The 13,310-nt window shown below is 43.7% G+C and overlaps 1 protein-coding gene across 1 annotated transcript in view; it reads left to right on the top strand.

The window, feature by feature from the left end:
* LOC137518831 (acetyl-coenzyme A synthetase, cytoplasmic-like) overlaps nucleotides 1-13,310 on the top strand; it is a 106,214-nt gene that overhangs the window by 55,477 nt on the left and 37,427 nt on the right. The window contains exons 8-9 of the mRNA XM_068237191.1: nucleotides 1,740-1,877; nucleotides 7,080-7,250. Of these exons, the coding sequence (XP_068093292.1) occupies nucleotides 1,740-1,877; nucleotides 7,080-7,250 (309 nt within the window). The remainder of the gene's footprint in view (nucleotides 1-1,739; nucleotides 1,878-7,079; nucleotides 7,251-13,310) is intronic.

Here is a 13,310-nt window from a genome sequence, read left to right on the forward strand (position 1 = left end):
TTCAGCTGTAACAAAGGAATATTTTTCTTTAAAGGTTATTATGCTGTTGCATATCTTTTAGAGCAGAGAGGAAGTCCTGAGTTCAGGTCCGCTTTAACTGTTATATTGCCTTTTGTTCCATTCAGGCTAGCAAAGTCTATTGTTATTTCCATGAAGATCTGTGATAGGCAGTTAAACTCATCTTCAGACAGGCATGCACATCACAATGTTTTTAATAGATTAGACGTTAGATTTCATATACACACAGACACTCATGAAAATCTATGAAAGGTATGGCATGAATGATTGTTATATTATTGCAGTTCATGTATCAGATAATTATTGATTGGACACCTCTGTTCTGTGTCTGATAGATGTGGCTGACAGTGCAGTACACAAGCAATGTTTGCCTAAAGTATTGTAGTACACAGCTAGTGGCTGCAGTGTGACAGATAATATTAGAGAAGATTCCAGCTGAAATCGTATTGGATCTCTGCTGGTGCAAGGTGGTGGACCATCTCTGGAAGATATCAATTATATATCTAATGTGATAAGGTATGCCTATCCGAAATACATGCTGTAGGGTGGGATGTATCTTGCTACAAGACGGAGATCTTAACCAGCATATAGAAACGTAATAAAAAATATTTTCAAAGACTTTATCACCTCTGGAAGTGCTTTACAACCGACAACCTGTGGGCTGCTCTGCTATTTGATTTGGCCCACCAGCATTTGCCTACCTGAGATCTGTCCCTCTCCTTCCATTATTCTGCAACACTCCTCCTGTCCCTCTACTTGGTTTCTGGCACTTTTCCCTCTTCACCATGCCCTCTGGTATTCCCCCCTCTTCTTTATGCTCTCTGGTACTTTCTCTCTCTTCCCAAGCATCTCTAGCATGTCTCCTCTCTGTTCCATGTCATTTGGTTCTTCCCCGTACTCACTGGCTCTGCCCCTTTCTTCCTTTTGCTCTCTGGCTCTTCCCCCTCTCTTCCCCTTGCTCTCTGGCTCTTCCTCCTCTCTCCCCCATGCTCTTTGGCTCTTCCCCCTCTCTTCCCTTTGCTCTCCGGCTTTTCTCCCTCTCTTCCCCATGCCCTCTGGCTCTTCCCCCTTTTTTCCCCATGCTCTCTGGCTGTTCCCCCTCTCTTCCTCATGTTCTCTTGCTTTTCCCCTTGCTCTGTGGATCTTCCCACTCTCTTCCCCATGCCCTCTAGCTCTTTCCCCTCTCTTCCCAATGCCGTCTGGCTCTTTCCCGTCTCTTTCCTTTGCCTTCTGGCTCTTCCCTCTTGCTCTCTGGCTCTTCCCCCTCTCTTCCCTATGCCCTCTGGCTCTTGTCCCTCTCTTTCCCTATGTCTCCTTCATTCCTTCCTTTCTCACATAATGGGGTACCTGGGAAGGTGGTATATACTATAGAGGAACTGACTGTTAAAACCGGCATGTGGCCACATCCACTTTTGTAGTCTACACACGTAAATCTGTACACCACGCAGCAAAATTTAAAAACCTCTATTATATTACTTTGTTGGTGTATTTATTCTAGTTTTTCTCTGCTGCTTAGAAAGCCTCATGGAGTTTGCTGTGCAGAATGGTTTGGTGGCCTTTCCAGTAACTATGCTAGTCTCTAACATAAGCACATTCTAATTACATGTTCGTTTTTCAGAGTGTCTCCATTATGGAACTACAGTATATAGACAGCATGCTCCATTTCTTCTATATTGCCAAATAAAACAGGTATCCTAAAATGATGTTCTGCTTGTCTGCAGACTGCGTGGAACCCAGACAGTGACTTGTGGTTGGATGAGCTGATGGTGAACACTGAGGAAGAGTGTGAACCCGAGTGGCTGGATTCAGAAGATCCTCTTTTCATTCTTTATACAAGTGGCTCTACTGGAAAGCCAAAAGTAAGGGCACAATAGCCTCTGATGGTTCAACCTCAAATGTGTATCTGTTCATGTGCTGCTATAGATAAAGAAGTGTTCGTCATAACGGCATACGATTTTATGAGCTACAGAGTAAATGAATTGAAGTATTTACAGTTAAGTAAAACAACCGTATTAAATATGTGTCCAGGCAACATATGTAAGATTGACAACAGGGCATTCAGGGTTATATTCCAGATGATAATTCACAGTCTACTTTGTTTCTTATGACACCTACAATTTTTTTAACAATGCTTCCTTATTGCTTCCTTCAACAAGTTGACAATATCCTGGTCGTGTCCTGGAACAGGGATACATGAACAAAGGGACTCAGTAGTGATTAGTGTTGCTCTTACAATATCATTGGAACCTGCCTTATGGCTCCTGCAGGTATGGATGACCTGTCTCTGGTCTCAGCTCCCCCACACACCTGGAGCTACAACTGCGTGTTGTGTACATGTTATGTATTTCTTGTGGTATATTTATATGTTGGTCTGTACATGACACAAGAGGGTGTGGCTCCATATGTGGGGTGCTCAGTTCCTATCCCCTAATGGCGGGGTCACCTACATCTAGTTAAAGCAGTGTTGTGCTATGACCTGTGTTTAAATTCTATCTGAGGAATACCAGGCCGTAGAAAGTGTTTATAGCTGTCTGTGAGTGTGGACAGTATTGTAAGATGGAGGGGGTGCTGGCATCTCTAGTTCTTAGGACACACAGTGGAAGGTGGTGTACACTACCACCTGGAATACCTACAGTACCTCGTGGTGGGAGTTTCATGTATATTGTGGTAGCCGTGTAGCACTATGATTTGTCCTTGAGAACTTTCTCATATTTTTGGGCAGCACGGCAACATAGTGGCTAGCTCTCTAACCTTGTAGCGCTGTGTCCCCGGGTTCGTATGCCATCCAGGGCACTATATGCATGGAGTTTGTATGTTCTCCCTGTGTCTGTGTGTGTTTCCCTCGGGCACTCCAGTTACCTCCCATACCCCCAAAACAAACAGATACATTAATTGGCCTCCCCCTAAATTGGCTCTAGACTACAATGGACATATGACTATGATAGGGATTAGATTGAGAGCTCCTCTGAGGGACAGTTAGTGAAAAGACTATATACTCTGTACAGCGTTGCAGAAGATATCATGTGTAATTTTTGGGAAGCACATCTTCAAAAAACGGTATTTAGCACAGATAATAAACGTCAAAAACAACTGCTGGAGAGAGAGAATATTTCACTGGGTGCTCTTTTTATTGAAACAGGCTTGATATATGGATCAAGTATAATATGATCTTAATAGGGCTTTCATTTTTTTTTTTTTATTTAAGTCAGACACCGCTTCATTTAATAGAGAAAGCATTACATAGTGCACACACGGTTACATTACTGAACAAGACCCTGCAAGGCAGCAGTAATGGAGTATTTTACATTTGAAAGTTTACTTTTAGGACAGAGTGGGTGCCCACTACTCTAAGTCTCTGCGGGTGCTCACTGCTCAAAGTCTCTGCATGTTCCTACTGCTCAAGAAAGTGTCTGCATAAGAGTGCAGGAGCCAATGGTACATTGTGGAGTTGTCTCACGTTAAAGGATAATGTGTGGCTGAAGTTGTCACCATGGGCTTTGGATAGGGGCTGTGCATAAGACTAGATACATAGCAAGGAAATGAGCAGCGCTACTTAAAAACAGACTAGTGCCTACCTGCAAAAGAGTGCAAGCCCCACTTGTGGGGTCGAATACACACCGAGCATACACATGACCTGTCTACCACTAGAGGAGGATGTTGGTTTCCATTAACAGCTTGCATGCAACCTATTAAGTACTCGTCCCTCCCACTGCGAAGAAGTCAAACCTCCATGGGAGGGGCCTAACACTAACTAAATCCTAACCCATGTATATGCATAGCCTGGGTGCGGCTAATCAAATAAAATCGAAAATTGCATATACATGGGTTAGGATTTAGTTAGTGTTAGGCCCCTCCCATGGAGGATTGACTTCTTCGCAGTGGGAGGGACGAGTACTTAATAGGTTGCATGCAAGCTGTTATTGGAAACCAACATCCTCCTCTAGTGGTAGACAGGTCATGTGTATGCTCGGTGTGTATTCGACCCCACAAGTGGGGCTTGCACTCTTTTGCAGGTAGGCACTAGTCTGTTTTTAAGTAGCGCTGCTCATTTCCTTGCTATGTACTAATGTAATTCGTTTTTGGTCAGCTGCTCCCACTTAACAGCCATGCTTTTGGTGTATATGCAGAGCTTCTGTTTGGGTTCAAGGTGCGTTTGTAGTTCCTGGGGGGGCTCAGCGCATCTCTGATGGAGGCTATTCGGAGGCGGCCTGGTGTTGCGCTGATCCACCTTTTGCGCAATAAGACTAGATAACTGATGCCTGTTGCAGGAAAGGAGTTTATAAATTTAGCAATCTATCACATACTTTGATATTTATTCGGATTTCCTCTGTGGGTGTACATTTTTTTTCCTTTAAGGGGAGATTATGATCCACTCACACAATGTTGGTTAGGTGTGATGGTGAAATTCCAAATTCTAGTTGTAACCTTCCTGGCAACAAGTAGGGAATGGAGTTTTGTTGTGGAGGAAAGCAAAAACTGGTCTCCAGTTGTCTGTTATTGGGGGGCAAATCTAATCTAGATGTAGAAGCAAGATATTGCATTGGCATGTGGGACAATTCAGGACTTTTCTTTTTTATATTCTTGGAACTTCCCTGGCACTGACCATGTCTCTGTGTCAGGTACCTGTATCAAAGGAACGCCAGCAAGAAAATGTCACGTCAGTTAAGTCCACGTTGCATGTGGAGACATTTATAAACACACTCTTTGTTTTGTGTCGTGTACAACCACTCCTTATCTAAACATTCCAACTAGCTCCGTATGACGATTTCACTGTCGCATACATCACCTGCCCAGGCTGGGCCGGATTGCTTTATTACATTGTTTTGCAGAGCTGTAAACACCAGGAACGTGTTTCCTGCTCACATTTATATAGGTTATCGAGTCTGATATTTGCAGGGTGTAGCCCATTACTGCACAAATACATTTTCCCCTTCTGAAAGTATTGGGACTGGAGTATCAGTAATCTCCCCATTATCTTATTATGATAATGAAAAGTCCAATCCTCATGTGTACATGTAGGTGATAATCCTGGGCAGGTGGATGTATCCCCCCATATAGCCTCCACAAGTGTATGACCACCTTTACTGCAGCTTCCTCTTCTGTGGCTCTTCTGCTAGCAGTGTGGTCCCACTACAGTTTATCATGAATTTTGCCTCACGACTCATTGCGAAGTAGACGTCACCATAGCAGTAATGTGCTGTAGTGCGCGGTGCACGTAAGAGTAATTTGAGGTTCCGGCGATTGCTGGACCTCGAATTACATATCCCTTCAAGTTGCTAAGACTCGGAGGGGGAATAGTATTTAATGCCACCAGGGATTTGAGCGGCAGCAGGGTGAGCAGTCATTCGGCCCACCCTGCGCCTAGCTCACCGTCGGCGATCGAATACCTACACACTCATTCATCTCTTCCCTCTCTTCTGTAGTGCTATCCTGTCCTGTTAGTCCCTCCATCTACTGCTTATCTCACAAAGGATACTTTACTACAATTGTCTCCAGATGCCACGATGCACAAAATTTACAACCAATATCCTGACTATCTCTCTAGTCACGTCATTTCAATCTCTCTCAAATTGACCCCTCTTCTATGGAACTCTCTTCTGTTCATCACTGACCCACACCTACCATTAGATACAACTTGAAAACTCGCTAGCCATCAACCACTACTCTACCATCTTGTACACAGCATGGGTGCATATTCACCTATATGTACCATGTATTGCTGACCTGTTCAATTACTGGTATCTGTTTTCTCTATCTCATTATTTTGTAACTGTCTACAGTTTGTATTCTCTATTGTACAGTGCCGTGGAGGATGCTGGCACTATAGAAATCCCCCTCCTGTGTATCGTAGTGAACACAATATGAATGTTAACCTGTCGCAGGGTGGTCTTCTGTGCATATCTCTTATATCTGTGGTCAATGCTGTCATGCACTCCACCAGATATGCATGTTTCTATCGTCCTCTATCCCTCCCTCAGATCGGCTATGTACAGGTGGCCAGCAATGACTGTGTGGTTTTAGTGGTGATCATGTTAGATACTTCATAGCTAGATACTTTTATCTTCCTCACTACACAACCAACATGCAACAAACAAGTTTCAGCAAGCTAATGATCTTGTTAGTTGTGTAGGTTGTTGTAACTTTTCTCTGTTTATACAGTACTGGTTCTGTGTTGTATTTGCAGACCAGCTTAAATAAACAGTAGCTGGAACTTCCTCATTTTCTAGTCTAATCCACAGTGTATTATTGTACTGGACTGTCAGCCGTCAGATCAAGTGAGATTATTCCTGCACCAGCCTCCCTTCACACACCAGAGTCCCTGAGTGCGTTCTCCATTTGTTTCCTCCTACAGATCGCTCCATAGTCACCGAGGTGAACCAAAGAGCAGCACCAACCTCCACGTGGGATCTGGCCAATTTGATTACATCGATCTGATCACTCCCCCTGTAAAAGTTACTGGTCTTCTACTCACACCATTGTTTTACCAGGAAGAATAAAAGCGATCCCAAGCCGAAGCTCGGGTTCCAAATCTAACTCTTACCACTTACATAGGAAGCCTCAGGATCCTAATGAGGCTTCCCTCGGATGTTCAGAGCCCCCCATTGCTGAGCGTGGCCCCCCTTAACATCGGGGCCGCACAGCTCCTCTTCCTGTTGAAATAAGCGCAATGGCCGTGTGAGCCCGCATGCACAGTAGCACAGCTCCGTGCTACCGCACATGTGTGGGAGGGCTCAGTTGGCCATTGCGTGCACTTTAACCAGGAAGAGGCGCTGCGTGGCCCTGATGTGATTACCGACACTGCCTTGTCTCTTATCTTCTGGGGGTCGTGCGCTCACCAACGGGGGGCTTGGAACAACCAAGGGGAGCCTCATTAGGATTTTTGTATCTGAGGTTCGGCTCAGGTACACTTTAAGGGGGCTGAAAGAAGCGCCCGATAAGTAACTGGCCATTTTTTTTTTTTCAGTTAAAGTTTTTTCCTTTATATATCCATTTGACATTTATTATGCTCTGCCACGTATTGATTTCTGTTCTTGTGACTGCATGTGTTTGATGTTTGGCAGGGTGTGTTACACACGGTTGCAGGATATCTCCTTTATACAGCTTTGACTTTCAAGTATGTATTTGACTACCATGAAGATGATGTTTATTGGTGCACAGCAGACATTGGATGGATTACAGGCCACTCTTACATCACTTATGGTCCCCTAGCAAATGGGGCAACTAGCGTTATGGTAAGCTTCTGTGTTTACTTATATAGTCTTTGCTTCCACTGCATTATATCAGCACTCTGTTTCCATTTCATTTGCACTTTATAAACGCTGACATTTTCATCCATCCTTTAAACCCCATTTGTCAATATGACTGTATTACTATAGTATAATAACTATATTGGTTTTCCTCTTATGAGCACTTCCGGTGAGTTAAAGCCGCCCAGCTAAACAAAAAAAAAGTTGTTAAATTTTAAAACCACACATGTTTAGGAGAAAATGTGAATTGAATAAATATTGTTGTCTGAGATCCTCCTCCTCTTCCTCCTCCTCCTCTTCATTCTCTTCCCCTCCATCCCCCTCTTCATCCTCTTCCTCTTCATCCTCCTCTTCATCCTCCACTTCATCTTCATCCTCCTCCTCTTCATCCTCCTCTTCTTCCTCATCCTCTTCATCTTCATCCTCATCCTCCTCCTCTTCATCATCCTCCACCTCCTTCTTCTTCTCTCTTTTTTTTTTTTTATTGTATTTACAGATCCAACCTATTACGCAGTGCTGTACAATAGATAGATGAGGTTGACACACAAGGTAGAACATACAAGGAGCACAGAACAAGAAAAAGAAACTGGGTCATGCAGGAATATCTCCATTAACAATAGTTCAATGACTTCTGGTAGAATAGATCAAGACCATTGGAGTTCATGAGTGGAACACTAGGGTGGAGGACCCTGCCAGGGGCTTACAATCTAAAGGGTAGGGGTAGAGACACATTAGGTGCGTCTGTTGAGAGGTTTCTCTGCAGAGCGTATTATGGTACTGCTGCGGGAGAGGGGGTAGGTGAGTCGTTTAAAGGAGTTAAAGGTAGGTGTGAGTCTGATGGCTGGTGGGAGTGAGTTTCAGAGAGTAGGGGCAGCCCTGGTGAAGTCTAACACTCAAGTGTGGGAGTGAGAAGTGTTCTATGCAAACAGGTGCAGGTCATTGGAGGATCGGAGGGGGTGGGCCAGTATCTGCTTGTGGACAAAATCGGCAGTATAGGTTAGGCAGGTCCTGTGCACCGATTGTAGGCCAGGCAAATAATTTTGAAGTTAATCCTGAAGTGGATGAGTAGCCAGTGGAGTTGTGCATTAACTGCATCAACTTGGACTTCAGTAGTAGAGATGGGTAGGGTGGGGGTCTGCTGTTACAAGAATTGTTACAATTTCCATATTAATTCAGCAACCTACGGTATATCTCTGCAACTGGTAAATATTTTGACATGCAGTTCTAAATCTAAGGAAGTTCTTTCTTTTTATCTTTCCTTTTTTCTTTCTTTCTATCTTTCTTTTCTTTCTCTCTCGTACGCGTGTTTTATGTTGCTGAAGCTTATTATAGGTGTATTTTAAAGAAAACCACTTCTATTAAAATGAAATGAGTAGAAATATATAGTTACAGTCTGTTAAATACTTATTACTTCTCCTTTGCATCTGCAGTTAGCCTTGACTTTCTAAAATGGCCTGTCAGAAATTGCAACCAAATCACAGATCTCAAATACTTACAGATACAGAATAAGTTAGCCTGTATTGTTAAAGGATCCTTGAGGCGAACTGGAAAAAAAAAGCAGTAAGAATCTGTACACACACACACACACACACACACACACACACACACACACACACACACACACACACACACACACACACACACACACACACACACACACACACACACACACACACACACACACACACACACACACACACACACACACACACACACACACACTCACTCACACTGTTTTTTATTTTTAGTTTGCCTCAGGTATCCTTTGAGGCAGGGGTCTCAAACTCGCGGCCCTCGGTACAATATTTTGTGGCCCGCTCCGGGAAAAGCAAAAGAGACACGGAAGCAAACTATTTCACCTTATAGTTTGCTTCAGTGCTCCCAAGTAATCCGCCGCATCCCCGCCACTAAACGAGGGCTGCAGAGCCCCCAAATCCCCCGGGCAAACATCCACGACTGCGCTGAGGGCCAGAGCTTCCAGCTGACGTCAATCGCCGCACGGATCACCGCCTCTCCCCACCCCTCTCTGTGACGGAAGAGTGAGAGGGGCGGGCAGAGGCGGCGATCCGCCGCGATTGACGTCAGGAGGGGCAGAGCTGAAGCTGAAAGCTCTGCCCCTTCCAGGTAATGCCGGCGGAATGCCCCCCGGGCGATTTGGGGGCTCTACAGCCCTCGTTTTGCAGCGGGGACACGGCGGATTACTTGTAATGGGAACACTGAAGCGGACTATAAGGTAGGACACTTCATGTTCAGAAGAAATAATTTAAACTGTTAATAATGAATTTGAGGACTTTTTTGTGTGAAATCACTTATGTGGCCCAGCCTTGTCCTGACTTTGCCTCCTGCGGCCCCCAGGTAAATTGAGTTTGAGACCCCTGCTTTAAGGCTTATGTGTATACCACATGGCTACTGCACTAACAACACCAATATCCAAAGACCTATACTTTAATATATGAGCATGCCGGCAGACTTTCCTGGAAGATGCCTCCATTTGGAGTAGTGCATCGTTGTTGCACTGAATCGCTGTTGCACAACCAAGACTATCATAGCATCCAATAGCAAAGCACAATGTATGTTCAGCAGGATTCTAAATGGCTGATGGAAATGGTGCACAGAGTAGGGTAGTTGACATTGAAACCAAGTACAAACTAACAGTAGAAAGAAAATTATGTATCCGGGCACCAGCCAGCAATAATGCTTAAATCACACCTTTTATTACATCCACCTGGAATTCCAAGTAACGATATGTACAATCGGCCTGACAGCTGTTTCGCAGGAGGTGTGATTTAAGCATTATTGCTGGCTGGTGCCCGGATACATAATTTTCTTTCTACTGGTTGTATTGCTGTCTCCTTATCCGGAGGCACGGATTGTCTACCTGCTACCCCCTGGATCTGCCCGTCTGTGCATCTAGTGCCAACCTTTCCTTGCACTCTCCTGCCTTGCAAGTACAAACTAAAGGGATGTGAGATATTTTATCTATGCTTTTTTTACATTTAGAGATTTATTTGAGCAGACCTGGGTCCCTATTCACTTACCTTTTTCTCCTAAGTTTTTTCCTAGGTGCACACCAAGGGCTCCGTGCTCAAAAGCGTGATAAATGCTATCACGGCCGTGACAAGCTTAGCGTGCGTACAGGTTTGTGCGCGTAATAGTAAGGTTTGCGCGCATTAACTTTCCCCGTTCACGTGCTAACCCATATGTTAGCGCTTGAATGGGAAAGTTATTGTGCGCAGACCTTTACTATAATGCACGCAAACCTGTACGCGCGCTAACCTAATGCTAAGCTTATCATGGCCCGTGATAGCATTTATAACGATTTTGTGAATCGAGCCCCAAGAACACTTCTGAACACTTTTAAAACGCTAGCGCTTTAAAAAGCACTTGGCTCATGTATTAGGATGGGAAGGATCACACCAGAGTGATGTGATTTTATTTCCTAAACACAAACGCGAGTCTTGCAGCATTTCTGCTGATTTCTGAGGCGATTCAGCCTCAGTGTTAAGTATAGGAAAGTGGAAAATCACTCTGAAAACTCTGATTTTCCAAGCATTTTTTTTGACAAAAACCGTACGCTAGCAGCTATGTTGTAAATTTTTAAAAAAATGTTACACAAAAATGCTCTAAAAATTGCTAGGTATAAATAGAAAATCACTAGGAACATGTCTAGAATCGCCTTCAAAAGGCGCTGAGCATTTGCGGTTATGCTAGCACTTTTTGGTGTACACTAGCCCTTACAAATAAAATAACTTTTAAGCCACCAGCAACCAAGAAAATACTCTGAATGATTTTAACAGTATTTTTCACCTACTTTTTGGTAGTTTTTCAGTTGCAGAGCGCTGAAAAGTTATTCTTAACAGAAGATAAAAAATTATCTCCTAGGAGAAAACTTAAAGTACCCCTTACCCTCTTCCTCCCCCCCCCCCCCTTTAAAACTTTTAATATTGCTTTATTGCTGGTGCTGCAACTTGCACACAACACCAGCCTCCCCCCTCCTGTGCCCCCTCTTACCCCTGTTCTGCTCAGTCAAAGTCTTCGACTGAGGCAGAACGTCGGATATTATCGGGGAGGAAGTTACAGTTCTTCCTTTCCGCTGTGCGTACATAACTCCGCCCCCTCCAGCTGTCGTTTTAGTTCCATATGTGTTTCACTGCACACAGCACGCAGGGGAGCTGCGCTGTGTGCGGACTTGTGATAATTGCGGTTGGATATTCTTCTGACCTCAGTTAACATGAGCCCACACGCAGTGCAGCTCCCCTGCGCACTATGTGCACTGAAACTAAGCTAAAGCGGCAGGTAGAGGGGGCGGAGTTATTTACGCACAGCGGGAGGAAGAACTGTCACTTCCTCCCCGATCATAATGATCATCTATGCTGTTAGAACGGGCCACAGGAGGCGCTGGAGGGGGAAGGATGGTGCTGTGTGCTGTGAAAAAGTCACACAGCACCAGTAATAAAATAATTTAAAAGTATATCCAGACCAGGTCAGGGGTACTTTAAGAGAAAAAGTGAATTGCATATTAGCCCTGGTGAGAGTGACAAAGAAATCCCCTCTTTTGGGGTCATTTTACTTGCTTCTTAACTATTTTCCATTTACAACAGCAAGTTATAAGCATGCAAGGCACACTGCAGATCTCACTTTTCTTACAATCATGGCACCCGACCTCAGAATTCTGCTCTACCTGCTGATGTGATTAGTTTTTTTTGTGTTCAGAAGTAAATTGTCAGCATTTCTGCTCAACATCTTAGCTGCCATAGACTCAGATTAGCTTACCTAGGAGATCAACTTGAATTCCAGTAGAGATACGCGAGGTCACTGACATTACCAGTTACACACACATACACATACACACATATACACACATATACACACACACACATACACACACATACACACACACACACACACACACACACACACACACACACACACACACACACACACACACACACACACACACACACATACACATACACATACACATACACACACACACACACACTTAGTAGCATTTTTTTAACTTTATACGCTGTCCTTGGTTATAAACTTTGTGTAGCCCAATATCCATTATACTTAAGCATAGAAATGTTCAAAAGATTCCTCCGCACACCTTCCATAGGTTAAAACCAAGTCCTTCATTAAATCATCGTAGAAAAAATAGAACAGCAGTAATCTGATGCGATTCTGACCCTACTGGGTCTTTAGTCGTAGCTTAGTCTTATACTTAAGCATACCTGTGACTGCACAGCACTGCCCCTTATCATTTCTGTAATACTGGGAGAGCAGATTAGCTACAAGTGCCATATTAAGAGAGAGAGGGGTTGGGATAGCCTTACACAAGTGAATGTGCACAACCCCAGACACCAGAGAACGCGGGCAGCATGGTCAGACACATCACAGTCTGTCCCAGAACTTGATCAAACCACTAAAGTCATAACGGGGCACTAGCAGGAGACCCGCAGCAAGTATCTTGTGTTTTCATTTACCATTACGTTTTTGCTGTCACTAATTATTGTAGTGTTACTGGATCTCAGATTTGCCAGATCAGACAAAATTAATTTATACAAGAGTATTTTATTGCAGTGATCATTTTCACTAAGGGCAACTGATGACTGAAATGACATCTCTGTAATACTAGACAGACCTGTGATAAATGTGGGCCCTATTATACTTGCAAAGGATCTGGATGCCTATCTCTGGTTACTGCACTACACAATATATGGTTCCATGCCAATTACCCAAATCTCTGTAATGCTATGTACACACCATACAATGTTGTTAGATGGTTCGATAGATCATTTCCGACATGTCTGATCTTATTTTTGATCATTTTTCGATCGATTTTCTCATAGAAGTAAATAGAAATAGATAAGAAAAGATAACAGAATCAAATTGGAAATCGATCGGAAAATTGAATCGGAAATTGATCGGACGGAAAATCAACCAAAAAAACATATCATGTGTACCCAGCATTACAGCACCTAACTGAAAGATTGCCTTATCAGCAGCCCACTGTATGAGCATCTACTGTTCACCAAGGCTTTC

This window comes from Hyperolius riggenbachi, chromosome 5 (genome assembly GCF_040937935.1).
Source record: "Hyperolius riggenbachi isolate aHypRig1 chromosome 5, aHypRig1.pri, whole genome shotgun sequence".
In the NCBI taxonomy this organism is placed as follows: domain Eukaryota; kingdom Metazoa; phylum Chordata; class Amphibia; order Anura; family Hyperoliidae; genus Hyperolius; species Hyperolius riggenbachi.